The sequence below is a fragment of the Larus michahellis genome, chromosome 5 (genome assembly GCF_964199755.1).
Source record: "Larus michahellis chromosome 5, bLarMic1.1, whole genome shotgun sequence".
Taxonomy (NCBI): Eukaryota; Metazoa; Chordata; class Aves; order Charadriiformes; family Laridae; genus Larus; species Larus michahellis.
This window is the reverse complement of record NC_133900.1, coordinates 55,470,518-55,486,152: the sequence shown is the minus strand read 5'-3', so window position 1 is coordinate 55,486,152 and position 15,635 is coordinate 55,470,518. Positions and strand designations below refer to the sequence as shown.

The 15,635-nt window shown below is 38.9% G+C and overlaps 1 protein-coding gene across 3 annotated transcripts in view; it reads right to left on the bottom strand.

Annotated features, from left to right (window-relative positions):
* The window catches only part of CFAP99 (cilia and flagella associated protein 99), a 65,656-nt gene that overhangs the window by 4,357 nt on the left and 45,664 nt on the right, over window positions 1–15,635 (bottom strand). For all 3 annotated transcript variants that reach the window (XM_074589020.1, XM_074589021.1, XM_074589022.1), the window contains 3 exons: window positions 15,482–15,623; window positions 14,142–14,293; window positions 7,959–8,164 (listed from right to left, as the gene is read on the bottom strand). In XM_074589020.1, the coding sequence (XP_074445121.1) occupies window positions 7,959–8,164; window positions 14,142–14,293; window positions 15,482–15,623 (500 nt within the window). The remainder of the gene's footprint in view (window positions 1–7,958; window positions 8,165–14,141; window positions 14,294–15,481; window positions 15,624–15,635) is intronic.

Sequence of the window (15,635 nt, the reverse complement as noted above, 5' to 3'; positions counted from 1 at the left end):
CCAGACTAGAGTTCCCCAAATCCTCAGGAACTGGATGAAGGGGAGATTTGACCTGTGTTACATTCTGAAATGTGCCTGTGAGCTCCAAATAAGGGGCACAGTTTAGCTTGGCTTCTCATTTCCAGTTACTTTCCTGAGATACTCCCTGAACCTCTCTGCTGCTTGTGTCATGCTATCTGGTTAGGATAACACTTCCTTATCCTCCATAATACTGCGACATATTCTGCTACGCTGAGATTAATTTTTAACACTATTCTGTAAATCTAAAAATTATGTACTATCATTTGATCTAATTGAGAACATGGATTATTTCTGTTTGCATTGTAACAAGGCATTGCATTCCAAGGGATATAGCAGAATATAACAATAAGGTTTTATGTAAACACTTGATGATTAAATATTGTCAACGGGAATAAGCAACAAAACCTTTCATTACATGCAAATCCAGTTTCTTGTAAAGACAATTGCAGGAAATACAGCAAGAGGTTTAACATCATGAAGCAGCAGCAGCTGCTTCTGAATTAACATTGTAAATAGTTGCTTATCTTCAGGCTAATATTCAGTCCTCTTTCTTCTACATGAAGTCATGTGCCAGTCATCTACACTATTCCGAAAAACTGCCGATGCCATAGATTTTCAGATGCCACACCACATCATAACAGAAACTCAAAGAGGGGAAGGATTGAAAAAAAGAAATTTTAAAATTCTGTTTTTATGTGATGGTCAGTTGAAAACTTTCAGGACTCAAGACAGAAAAATCTCATACGATCTCTGTCACCCCATATCACATATTTCCTAAGGAAGTAAGGTAACAGACAGACAGAATGGGGTAGTACATAGTTAGAAAACTCCTCTCCAGATTCAATAGAAATTTATGGGATAATTTATGAAAAAAAAATATGCATAAACCATTTTAATTTTACTTTTATTTACCAGCTACTGGTATTGAATGAGCACATTGAATGAAAACCGATCTTTAAGAATCGTACAAGTTCCTAAGCTGTAATGTCAAATCTTTGGTCCAAAAGAGAATTTGTTAATTTTCTTTTCTTTTGGTCTCAGACAAGAGTCTTCCATCCCTTTGTGAGTCTGCCATACTTAAAAATAATATTGCCCTACCAAAGACTTTGAAAAAATTTGTAATGCTTTTGAAGTCCATATGTATTTGGAATTGTTTAACAAACGTAGTTTTTGCTTTGTGACCTTGTCAGAAAGTACTTTATAGTGTTGAGGAATGAGATGAGATTCTTGAATGTGCTTCTTGAATGTGCTTATAGAAGTTTGTAGTAGTGTGGTGTGTACGTATAAACTACTCAAAGGAGGAAAAGTAAAGGATTAATGAAAAATTCAACAGAATATGGATATAAAAGCAAATAGTGAAAATTTCTTTTATCTACCACTGCTTTTGTTCTCTATTCAGTTTCTATTTAAGCTATGTGTACAGTCAACAGCAGAAAGAATTTGGCTCACTATGATGAAGTACAGATCGATTCCATCAGTGATGGGTAAAATCATAGAATCATAGGGTTGGAAGGGACCTCTGGAGATCATCTAGTCCAACCCCTCTGCCAGAGCAGGGTCACCTAGAGCAGGTTACACAGGAACATGTCCAGGTGGGTTTTGAATGTCTCCAGAGTTGGAGACTCCACCACCTCTCTGGGCAGCCTGTTCCAGTGCTCTGCCACCCTCAGAGTAAAGAAGTTCCTCCTCATGTTTAGGTGGAACTTCCTATGCTCAAGTTTGTGCCCATTGCCTCTTGTCCTGTCCCCGGGCACCACTGAAAAGAGCCTGGCCCCATCCTCCTGACATCCACCCTTTAAGTATTTATAAGTGTTGATAAGGTCACCCCTCAGCTGTCTTTTTTCCAGACTGAAGAGACCCAAATCCCTCAGCCTTTCCTCATAAGAGAGGTGTTCCAGTCCCCTAATCATCTTTGTAGCCCTCTGCTGCACCCTCTCCAGCAGTTCCCTGTCCCTCTTGAACCGGGGAGCCCAGAACTGGACACAGTACTCCAGGTGCGGCCTCACCAAGGCAGAGTAGAGGGGGAGGATGACCTCCCTTGACCTGCTGGCCATGCTCTTCTTGATGCACCCCAGGATGCCATTGGCCTTCTTGGCCACAAGGGCACATTGCTGGCTCATGGTCATCCTGTTGTCCACCAGGACTCCCAGGTCTCTTTCCACAGAGCTGCTCTCCAGCAGGTCAGCCCCCAGCCTGTACTGCTGCATGGGGTTGTTCCTCCCCAGGTGCAGCACCCTACACTTGCCCTTGTTGAACTTCATAAGGTTTCTCTCTGCCCAGATCTCCAACCTGTAAGTTGTACATTTACATTAACCTGTAAATGTAAGTAAATGTACATTTTGTACATGTTGTACATTTACATTAACCTGTAAATGTAAGTGTCTTCGTATTCAAAATAATATTGCAGGCATTGTAAACTGCAGTTGACATCCCATATTTGTTGTCTCAATGATTTCCTTAATAAGTATAACAAATTTAAAAAAAAATAAGTATTTTTTAACCTCACATTTTACAAACTTGTCATGGAGTTTGTCAGTTCAGTGTCTTCTTACTTACATATCCCTTGTAATTGTTTAACTATGTGCCCTGCAATTTGAGCATCTGGCCAAATGGACTCTAGGTCCAGTAGGCCATCCAGCCTATGACTGAAGAAGCAGCAATTCAGCATTAAAGGTTTTCCTGTAGGAAATGAAAACACTTGGAACAGTTGGATCAGGTCTTCTCAGCTGTGTTTAAAAAATGGGGAATCTGAAGATTTGCACTGAGGATTCCTTCTGAAAACTACATTTTGCTCTTCATTTACATTTTCAACCTGCAACTGTACATCAAAAGTATAAGGAGACAGATGTGTAAGAGCTCTTAACTGACTCAACACTTGTAGGAGATGGAGTAAAATGACTACTTGACCATTCTAGGCACAAAATATCAACTGAAGCAGCTAGGACTGTATAAGCTCACCTTACAAAATGGAGTCTCGTGCAATAAACACAAGTATATTTTTAAAACCAGAAGTAGGATTGCCTTACAGTGCAATAAATATTTTTTTTTATTTCCTCATAGTTTCAGTCTCAGTGACTAGGGCTGTCTGTACTTCACAGCACCTTGCCCTTTTTCTGTCCTGCACTATATAATTCTTAGTTATTGCAGTGAGGAAAATGAATGTATCTAACTGTTAACAATTCACTGTTAAGGGAGTCATTATTTTGACATTTAAGAACACTACACTATTAGGTTGCTTACTATTTTGTACTAATGTAGAGGGATTTAAGCACTCAAAATCTGACTCCATTCCAAAACAATTAATTTATTAAGCACCTAATTTTAGGTGGGGAAGTGATTGTTATTCATAACAGTGTTTTCCTCATTTGACATAAAGATTGTGAAGCTGCATAATCAAAGTTCATTCACAGAATCATGGAATGATTGAGGTTGGAAGGGACCTCTAGAGGTCTTCTTGTCCACCCCCACCTGCTCAAGCAGAGACACCTACAGCTGGTTGCTCAGGACCATGTCCAGATGACTTTTGAATATCTCCAAGGATGGAGACTCCACAACCTCCCTGGGAAACCTATGTCAGTTTGGTCACCCTCACAGTAAAAAAGTATTTCCTGATGTTCAGAGGGAACCTCCTGTGTTTCCTCTTGTACCTCTTGTCCTCTCATTGGTCACCACTGAGAAAAACCTGGCTCTGTCTTCTTTACAGCCTCTCTTCGCATATTTGTATTTCTGATCCATTATTGCTAATAAATTTTCTCCTCCTGTTTCAGTGCTAGGGAAGAACTGATTCCCAGCAGTAAGGACTGAGAAACTAAACCTTACTTCCTTATTGCCAACACATACAGAACCCTAAGTATTTATGGAAGTCATTAAATTAATGAAATTACCAGTATTATGAAGTAACAAACCAAAGTCCCTTATATTGCTAATTAGTCAGCTTTTTTCATTATTCTAGGCTATGTTTTTGAAGACCTAAAGCAACAGCCACACACAGAGATACAATGGCACATGTTCCAAGGCATTACATCTTTCCACTTCCGTGTGCTGTCAGCCCCTTCCCTCAGTTGTGTGCTACATTACAGGGTTGTGCTGCCAGGGTGTTTTACAGGTTTTGGAGGATGGGGCTCTATTCTCCCCTCCTCACCCAGAAGGCCTTTCACCCTGTAAGTCAGACCTGGACACTCCAGGGAACATCCGCTTTAGGGAGCTTGTTCTAATTGGAAAGGACTGTCACAGTCATCCATCCATAACTCTTCCTTCTCTTTGTTCTCCTCTCCCTCTGCATTACCAGCTTTCCCCCTTGTTCTCCTGCCATGGCTACCCCCAGACTATTTCCACCACTCCCCAGTTCAGGCCAAGAGAGAGAGAGAGGGGTTGCACTGGTGCGTGGCCAATACCCCTTGTCAAGGAGGGGTTTGAGCACTGGCAAGTGGCAGGGAGAGAAAGGAATGTTTTGCCGTCTTAGCAAACACACCATCATTTGTAATCCAGTGCTGAGACCCCAGCAAGCTACACCATTACCACAGTGTGAGATGGGGATGGGGTAAACTTTTGTGTTGGTGTGAGTCTGTGCATCTTGTTCCTCATAACGATTTTCTGATTCTTCTTCCTCATCTACAAGGTAGTCAAGGAGGTTTAGTTTCAGTACAGAGTGTTGCCCTGGAACAGCATCTGCTACCTTCATCTGGATGTTGCCCTGACTTGGAGAGGGGAGGAGGCTTGGGCAGCAGGCACCATCATGTCAGTGGAGCAGGAAAACAAACAAGGCAGGAACATGACCAAGAACAGAGATAAGGCTGGCTTCCATGTACCTTACATATGTGCCAGTGGCTGGTAGGAGCATGTATGTGCTACTGTCATCTATGTGAGACAAACAAAAGGGCTTGCAGAGGAGCCGGGAGTTGAGAATGTGAAATTTTGTGAGATAACTTTCTTCTGGACAGCTTTAAACCAAATGAACGATGTGAGCATGCAGTCCCAAGATCACACAAAATCCAACACAGATCACAGATCATGTGTATGGAGGGAGCCTCAGCACCAAGTGTTTTGATCTGTTGCTTTGTTCTTAGTGCATTAAATTACTTGCAGTAATAGAGGTAGCCTCACTGGAATGACAGGGAATTGTACCTGAAGGATACAGGCACATAACTTCAGTACATTATCATGTATTCAAACACTCATAAATCTTTTGTTGCTAATGTTCGAAAGCTGAGAACTCAAATGTGTGTCCACTTCATATGCCAGTGCTGATTTTCAAACTGTGTGAAATTCTATCAATTAAAGGGACGTCCCGTGTACATATTGAATTGATTCTTAAGTGTTCTGCGAGCACTCACAAAGCCACTGCTGTGATGGATGTCATGGCTTGCAGTCTATTAAAGGTTGATGTCTGTGTAATTTTTCATGTTCCATTTCCTATTTTGTTTAATATAGCTCATTATATGCTCGCTCAATGTGCTTCTTTTGTGTTGATGTATGTCTGTTTGTAAATGATATTGAAAGCAACCTGCTTGGTAGGGACCCAATTAAACTCCAGCTGACACTAACTAAAGCACATTGGTTTAGCAAAGCTTAGCCACCATACTTTAGCTAATTAGCAGTAGCCTTCAACATAATCCAATTTAAGATACAACATGTAATTTTATATTGATGCATAAGGCTATCTTATAAGGACTATTGGTAAGATATGCTATTTTATCTGTATAATTATGAATTCATTCTGTAAACATAAAAATTTGCTTTTTACATCTGTGCAGTGTATCAATAATACAATCCAAGCAATTAACCACTTACATTGACTTGATAGATATTTCAAGATTCAAGATCTGTAAATCAGGTTTAGCATACAAAGCCAATAGTTTGTTTAGAGAGAAATAAAAGCCGCAGCAAAGTGTCTAGCATTTGTAAATAGGCCAGCATGCTGTACTTCTCTATTACCAGAAATAACAACACAGATTTGCATTCTAGATGAAAATGCATTACATACATTCCCAAAGAATAACATTTCTGGTATATTTTGATGATGCTTCTTTTTAGTAGATGCTCCCAGTTACGTACATAGATTGCCTGGGAGATATGAATGGAAATGTCTTATAACATCTATAACAAAACTTTGTATTTTATTTGGAGAGCGAACAGGGCTCCATTAAAATGACGGTATTACTTATCATGAATCTGACTAGAAGCTTGCAAATTAAGTGTTTAATTTCATTTGGATTCTACATGCTGGTCTGTTCTAAAAAAAATTTCAGAAGTCAGGACAAAAAGTGAATCAAAGTTAGCTTCTCATTCAAGCATAGGTTATTTCAGGATCAGAACAGTTTCAGATCTGAATTGAGCCAACGCGTCTATTTGAAAGAAACGCAGCACTATACAAAATTCACAGACTGCACATAGAATCATAGAATCGTCTACGTTGGAAGGGACCTTTAAGATCATTGAGTCCAACCATCAACCTGACACTGCCAAACATCTAGCATAACAAATGATTCTTTAAGTAGTTACTAGTGAAACAGGTTTTCTATAGTATACAAGTTCTTAATGCCTAGTTTGCATCTCTAGTGGAAAGTGGTGGCTTGAGTTGCTCTCACAGGCTTTCACAACACTGAATATTTAGTGATGAGAGTATATTTCCAGCTGCAACTCCATTTCAGGTTCTTTAGTCTTAAAATCTTTTTCTCAATATATGCCATAGAAGAGAGGGTCACTGATCTATGCGGTCAATCCACTGCAGCTGCAGTTATTGATTCATTAAATTCATTAAACTATCATCTTAAGTTCTAACAGGAAAACCGCAGTCTTTGGACGTTAACTATCATCAACAAACCAAATTAGAACTGAGACTAGTGAAAACTAGTTAAATGAATACATCAATTCTGCCTTCTGTAATTGAGATTTAGAACTGGAAGATAAATCAATAACATGAATTTAACTTTAAGAAGCCACCTTCAGTATCTCAGTAATAAACACAAATCTAAGACATGTCTTAAGATGTGTGCTTTTAGCCTGATAGAATATGTCTTCAGAATGTCAGCCTGAACGTCTGTTTGCAAAATAAATATGACAAGACAAGGACTAAACTCTCAAACTCATAAAAGGGAAAAGGTGAAAGACAACTTGCAAGAAACCAGTAGCAAATAGTCAAGATGTAGTAAAATGGCGTAAGATCAAGAGGTGTACCATATTTTACACTTTCACACAGACTTTCTTCCTGCTCTGGCTTTAAATTAGATTTTAAACTCTTTTTGGAAGGGACCTGTCTTCTGCATATGTGAAGCATCTATGATGGTTATGGATCCTTTATGACAATGAATAATAAATATGATAATGAATAATAAATATGAATAATGAATACAAAATTTGATCAGAGAGCCTGTAAGCAAAAATTTTTCTCTTTGATCCACTGCTATAATATATTTAATTTATAACTTATTATTGTTATCAGAAAATCTCCTTCCTAAAATATTTTTAACTTCTAAAATAAGGTCTGCCTTTTCAAATGACAAAAGAAGTTCAAGGAAGAAAACTATAGCCCTAATGTATTCATTTAGATGAAAATGAGAAACCACTTTAGGTAGCAAGCTATAATGATTCTAATAACATCAAATTAGTTCTGATTAGCTGAAAAGGAACAGAAGAAAGGCTGAACTTCTTTCTCAATATATAATATTGGCTCTGAATCCTGGGGCAATACTGTCAACACTAGCCTACAGAGTGTCTTCAGCCATAAATTCAAAATGATGAAAAAGATTTGTTAAATCTGATGCAAATTACTTTCAAGAATAAAATGGACATTCTGGCCCCCGTGTAATCCTTGACAAAAGTCAAACTGATTTATAAAAGGGCAGTATTTTGCTCTCTACTTGTTTTTCTCCTCAAGGGGCTAGCAAAATATTAACAAGTTGCAATGTCTTAAATGTCACATGCTGTTTTATACTGACTTTAAAGCAGCTGCTCGTCCAAGTTCTGCTCTGAACAGGGAAATCTGGTCCAGTTTGTCTAGAAGAAGTTGTTCCTTAGCTTGTTTTTCATGAATTATCTGGTCTCTCTTCTCTTCCTCTGCTGCCTTCTGTGCTTCTCTGAGTAGAGCGAGGCGTTCACGTAGTTCCACTATTGACATTTCACAAATTAAGCCATGGCCACCAGTCTAGAGAACATGAAATATAGATTTAAATAACACGGTAAATACCAAGGGGAGAGTAAATGAGTAAAACCAGAATATTTTGATTGTGTTCCAAATCATGCTAAATATATTTTGACTTCAAAAAAGATAGGATGGCCCTAACCTAACTGTTATTTACAAGCTTGTTTTAAGGTGTAGAGCTTATCTTAAGTGTAAAAACACAAGGCTCATAAAACATTTCATGAAAAAGCATTGAAATATAAAGTAGATTAATCATAAATACAACATATTTGCTGTCCAAAAAAAGCTAGTTAACTTATCTTTTAGTTTAATTAGACTTTTGAAGTTTTAAAATGTGTAGAACAGCATTTTTTTTAGTTTGTAAAACCAGAACAGACTTTACACTAAAAAATACGCAATTTAGTATTTTTTGGCATGCATTTTTTTTATTTATCTATTTCTAATGTATGGATTTGATCTATGATGGCATCTACTATTTTTATCTGAAAAGATCAAGACTAAACAATGCTTTGTACCCAGGAAATTCATATCTTAATGTCCAAACTTAAAATATTCAAACCTGAATGTTTAATACAGGCTTTTTAAAATCCACTTCGCAATGAGAATGATAATGAACCTGATTCTGAGATGTAATGAGAGACTTCTGCACCTTAGTTTGCATACCAAGACAGATAATTTCTAAACAGATTTGTAAACACTTAGAATCATAGAATCATAGAATTGCCTTCGAAGTTTTCAGCCCATGCTCTTACATATACTCTTCCTTTTCCTATGTCTACACACACATACATCTGCATATACGGAAAACTTGCATAAACCCACACAAATACCGAGCTTCTGTGTAGCTTTCTTTGCAAAATTTAATCCATTTCACACCAACTAATATTCTTTTGTCTATCTTAACATAGTTTTGGTACGCATCTTTGGTGCGTATCTTGTACCATGGCATGTTATAATGGAATACATGGGTGCAGGAAGTCAAAATGCCAACCTGACTCTTGCTATGCAGTTGTATAACATTAAGAGCGAAACACTGATTAGAATTTAGTTCCATAGAACCAGTGACAGAAAATTAATGACAAAGTTTGGAAAGGATGAAGTGGGGGAGGGGGGTGGAATCCAAAAGAACAACCACTCCTCCAAATTGTATTTCTCAGCCTGAAATTAAGTGGTAATGATAAACATATGTAAGTAAAACTCATTACAATCCTTTTAATGGAAAGAAATTGCTCAGTTAAAGAGCCTTCAATTTTTCAAGCAATCCTTTTTAGAAGGAAAAAAAAGGCCTTGTATTGAATACTGAGCAAGTTGTTGACAGAATAGTAGCCGCCTTTCTGCATTTGAGCTTTTCACAAAACAAAACATGAAGGGGAAGGAAAAAAAACCAACAGGAAAAGAGAAGGATGCGCTGTCATAGACAGATGCTCAGATTGTCAGTTTGGCTGCAAGAATTGACCTGGGTCCAGTCCCTCTTCTCTGGTCTGGGATGCCATCTAAGCAGTCTAGTCAGGTACTCATCCTCCAGTGATCATTCTCTGGCTCTTCAGAGCAGTGGGTCCATGAAACAGGGGGAAGGCCAAGAGAGATGAAGAAAACATTGAGGTGGGGTGGGGGGAAAAGGGGGCAGGGGCAATAAAATCACAAAATACAGTATGACAAATAACCAGGCACGGCTCTCTGCTGCTACAACATTGGTGCTTAAGAGGGATTATTATTAAGTTAGTCTGGAGAATCTAATGATACAAGCTTGTCAGTGAAGCAGAACGTGTCTTGGGTGTCCATCGCTGGGGACTCCCCCAAGATTTGCAAGAGTCTCTCCTGCAGTAAGAAGAGATCATCACTGTTTTTTCACCTAAAGTTTGACTCTTCAGTTTTAGCTTAGTGGTTTCTGCTTCCATGCTCCTCATGTGTACCAAACACAACCTAAACAATGGACACTAGTAGCATCAGTAGAAGACTGATAAAAGAGTTCCATATTAAGCAGTCTTTATTTTTGCATCTCTTTGAAAAATATGTACTACCATAGGTTACAGAAACAGTAAATGATCATTTATCTCCTCAGATTTCAATTTAGAGTGAATTTGCAAACAGCAAGTGCTATAATACCTTGCCTCTAATTTAAACTAGTCAATGACCGTCAAATTGTATTCACAGGAAGTGAAAGGAAAATATTTTGCAAAAGGGCATATATACCAGTGGTAGTATTTGAGCATGGCAAGCAGACACTGAAAAGGTCTAGGAAAGAAAATTTCATAGAAACACAGAATGGTAGAGGCTGAATATTTTGAGTGTCTGCATTTCAAAATGTTCAGTGAAGATGGAGAAGTGTTTCCTAAAATATAAGAAGTCCTATACTTGTGCCGTAGATAATGCTGGTGTTCAAGCAACTTAAGTGCCATCAAGAGAAGCACTGGGTACTTTAAAAATTATGAGAATGAATGAGAATTTTATGGACACATACTTAATTTCACTAAGCCTGAAAAAGCCTTTTGTAGAAAGGAAAAAACAGGGCAAGCTATCACCAAAAGTGTGCTAACTCACTTGGAGTGCTATTGTAATAGTGAGTATAAGGGATCTGTGAAGTTGAGATATAGAATCATAGAGTCATAAAACGATTTGGGTTGGAAGGGACCTTTAAAGACCATCTAGTTCAGCCCCTTTGCCATAGGCAGGGACATCTTTCACCAGATCAGGTTGCTCAAAGCCCCATCCAACCTGGCCTTCAACACTTCCAGGGAGGGGCATCCACAGCTTCTCTGAGCCATCTGTTCCAGTGGCTCATTACTCTCTTAAAAAATTTCTTAGAATCGTAGAATCATAGAATGGTTAGAGTTAGAAAGGACCTTAAAGATCATCTAGTTCCAACCCCCCTGCCATGGGCAGGGACATCTCCCACTAGACCAGGTTGCTCAAAGCCCCATTCAGCCTGGCCTTGAACACTTCCAGGGATGGGGCTTCCACAAGTTCTCTGGGAAACCTGTTCCAGTGTCTCACCATCCTCACAATAAAGAATTTCTTCCTAATATCTAATCTAAATCTACCCTCTTTCAGTTTAAAATCATTACCCCTCATCCTATCACTACACTCCGTGATAAAGAGTCCCTCTCCATCTTTCCTGTAGCCCCCCTTTAAGTACTGGAAGGCTGCTATGAGATCTCCCTGGAGCCTTCTCTTCTCCAGGCTGAACAATCCCATCTCTCAGCCTGTCTTCATAGGAGAGGTGCTTCAACCCTCTGATTGTCTTTGTGGCCCTGCTCTGGACTTGCTCCAACAGGTCCATTTTTCCTTACAATCTACATCTACCCTCTTTCAGTTTATAACCATTGCCCCTTGTCCTATCACTACAGGCCTTGGTAAAACATCTTTCTCCAACTTCCTTATAAGCCCCTTTATATACTGAAAGGCCACGATAAAGTCTCCCTGAAGCTTTCTCTTATCCAGGCTGAATAAGCCCAGCTCCCTAGGCTTTCTTCACAGGAGAGTTTTTCCATCCATCTGATCATTTTTATGGCACTCCTGTGGACCCACTCTAACAGGTCCATGTCTTCCCCATGCTGAGGGCTCCAGAGGTGGATGCAGTACTCCAGGTCGGATCTCAGCAGAACGGAGTAGAAGGGCAGAATCACCACCCCCCGACCTGCTGGCCATGCTTCTTTTGAAGCAGCTTTCTGGGCTGCTAGTGCATATTGTCAGCTCATATTCAGTTTTTCACCCACCAATGTCTCCAAGTCATTCTCTGCAGGGCTACTCTCAATTCATCCCACAGTCCGTATTGATATTGGGGATTGCCCCGACACAGGTGCAGGACCTTGCACTTGGCCTCGGTGAACTTCATGTGCTTCACATGGGCACACTCCTCAGACCTGTCAAGGTCCCTTTCCTCAAGTGTATCAACTGAATCACCCGGTGTCATCCACAGACTTTCTGAGGGAGTACTTAATCCCACCATATCTGTCATTAGGGAAGATATTAAATAGTATTGGTCCCAGTACAGACCCTTGAGGGATACCACTTATTACTGGTTTCCACTTGGACATTGAGCCATTGACTCTTCGGATGCAGCCATCCAGACAATTCCTTATCCATCTAACAGTTCATCTGTATCTTTCAGGTCCATTCTGTATGGCCACTCCATTTTCAGCAACCTTACACTTTAGAAACCTTAGAGATAGGATAAGCTTGAATTTTGAATGAATTTTTCATATATGACTTGAAACCTGCTGTGTTTTTTGCCTTGTCTTTTAAGATGTGCTAGATGGGAAAATGTATTTAAAGCCATATTCTGTACTTAAAAACAAATAGCATTTCAGTGGAAGCTCTGTGTGAGGGTTGACAGCCACTGCAAGTGGCAATGAAAGGAACTAGCTTCACAAATGAGAAAGTACTGACATTCCAGTCACTTTCATTTTCCTGATTGAGAGCCTGCACTATTTTACAGAAGTTGTTGTGATTGAAGAAGTAATGACATTTCCACATCCGACTACATCATACCATTGTGTCTTTGCAGCCTGCATCTTGTGACTGAATCATCTGGGTAACAAATGTGCAGTGAGACCAGCTAAGGGCTCTGTTTAGGGTTGACACCACGCGCAACTCTATCTGAAGCAGTAAAAGATTTAGAGATTGGAGTACCTCTTGGCATTTCTGTGCAGAAAATTTACAGTATCTGCGGTGTACAATAATTCTTTGTACTGTTCACTTTTCTCCCTGGTTTTTCCTTTGTGCTTCAGTAGTATTTCTCCCAACATGGATGGAGTGAGTCTGGGTTTGAAAAAAAAGAATTGCTGCCTTTGGCTGGAAAAGAAGTGGAGAAGTGATGGCAGCAGCCACAAAAGCAACCAAAGAGAGTAAAGAAGGATGGGACATCTGTGGAGCTGAATTTATTCTTGTTCACTTATTTCACGCTTTGAGATTAAATGTGTTTGAAAATCTGATGAATGAGATGGGGGATTTATCTAGTGGTTGCAAAGATAATAGGTAGCTTTGGAATCAGTGAATGGTTCAGTTTGTTCAGAGAAGCAGGAGAGAAAACCAAAGCATCATACTGAGTGTTCCAACAGCCCCATGGAAGGAAGAACTGTTCCTTTTGTATGGTTTCTGCAGACTAGCCATGGGTTTTTTTAATTTGTGATCTTCATTTGAATACTCATGAAAGGAAAGAAAAAAACCCCAAAGGATTATATTTAAAATTGATAATGCAATTTTATATTATTCTGTGTTATTTTTCTTTCAGTGTGGATAAGACAAATAAAAGAAGTATTCTGCTTCTGATTTAGTGGTAAGATAACAGATTTCTGGATGCTACCTAAGTCTGAAAATTCTGCAAAAGTGGGCATTGCAAAGCCCATTCTCAGGCAATCTCAGTTGTTGTGCACAAATAGAAAGTCGAGGAAGCTTGGAATACATTTTCTGTAAACTTAACCACACATACCCAAGTTATTTGCACAATACATGCTTAACAGCTCAGCAGGTTTTGGGTTCTCTTGAGAATCTCTTTCATACACCTGAATGTTGACAGTTTTGAAAACAAAGGAAATCTGAATGTTGACAGTTTTGAAAACAAAGGAAATTAATTTTGCTAATTTCCATGGCAATCACCACTGCAATATGAACAACTGTACATCAGTCCAAACTTTGTGTTTGTTCAGTCCGTACCCAGGACTGACAAATCTGTGCATTTGTGAAGATGTCTTTTTGAAAGATATCAGGAAACCTAGATCCTATTGGCAAAATTCAAAGAAAGTTTAAGGGAACTAAAATTTCACTTACCATCAGAATATTCTTCCTGGTAAAATTTTCATTTTATAAACTTCGTGACAGTTCCAGTTCAGATCTAACCTTTGTGTCATGAGGTCACTGTACTTAATGCTATGCATCCAGACTGCGATATATCTGCATACAGTGCGCAATTCCTCTGAATGTGTGAAACATATACAATATATATTTATGTAAAAACAGCAGGTTTTCCTTTTGAACTTACCTCAGTTAAATCAACAAACTTGTGTCTGAGGCTTGGTAAAGACTCAATAGCTCGTATTTGTTGAATTAGTTCGTATCTTTTCCTAAGCTTTTCCTCCTCTTCTTCTAAAGCTTGTCGAAGAAGTTCTCTATTTTCTTCACAAACTTCCTGAACTGAAAGAAAAGAACTAATCTCTGTTAGCTGGCTGCATATTTTAACAAGTAGTCCATCTGGAGGAAAATTCATAAGCATTTGTGAATAATGATAATACTACTGATCTAAAGGTACTTGAGGGAACAGTCTGGCATTGGTGGGAGAAACGATTAGAGAAACAAATGAGTACTTCCCACCTCCACTATCTGTCATTCTATTCAACACATAAACACACTGTATACATACATAAAGTAGATACTTTGAATTACTGCTTTGTAATTTCTGTTCTAATTAGTACATACTGTTTCATTATTTAATAAAAGGATATTATACAACAGCAAATATTCATATTTTTTTAAGGTACGTATATGATAAAAATCATTGAATTGCAAAGGCTGGTATGCTTTGCTAGGCCATTTCAGAGTGGCTAACACCCTGTGCCCCCCTCAAGCCTTACTAATACAAGTATGGAGATACACAAGCAGAGAAAAGTCTGCTCACCAAAACATGCACAAGTAGAGGTAGCCTGTTCATCCAGTAGATGTTAACATGGCATTGGGTTGGAATATGTACAGCCATGCCAGTCAGAACAGCCTTCTCCCTGAACTTCATTAGCTAACGCATTAACTGAAGAATTTTCTTCAAGAATAATGGAGGATGAGTAAAATTATTTCCCTTCATCCTAACGACTGGTCTGACTTGGAGGTGGTACATCATTTTACCTTGTGATACTGTCCTTCTAGGAGATGACTTTTCTTTCCTTAGCTACAGTCTTCTTCTCTGGACTGTCTTCTCTGAAGAAGACAATAATCTTGACTCATGATTCTTTCACAGTGGTTGCTAGGCAAATCCTCTCTTAATGATATGAGTCACAAGAATCTGAGCTTTGTAACTTGATTTGACAAAAGGTACAGTCATTCACATATGCTACTTTTAGATGGAAGGGAAACTAGTTACAGAACACGAGTGCTCTATTTCTCCCTTTTAAACAACAAGCAATTCCCATGACCGGTAGCTTAGAATTTCTGATCAACCCATTAGAAACTTATTCCTGGAATTCATATTCATGCATTCATGGAAATGTATAGCCTGGATCTTTCCCTCAACTTTCCTTTCCTTACTGTAAAAATTGTAATTAGCCCACTAAAATAAAGTAATTTAGGGACATTTGGCATCACCTCTCATTTTTTCTGGCAATATGTAAATACCTATCTGCTGTTTGTATTTCTGGAGCTTTATTTTTGCTTGCTTTGCATTCTTGTGTCCTTCCACAACCTGCTCCACCAGCTCTCTCATTTCTTTCTGTTCCTGTAGGCGTTTCTCTGCATACTGGTGCATCATCTCTGCTTTCTAAATCACAAA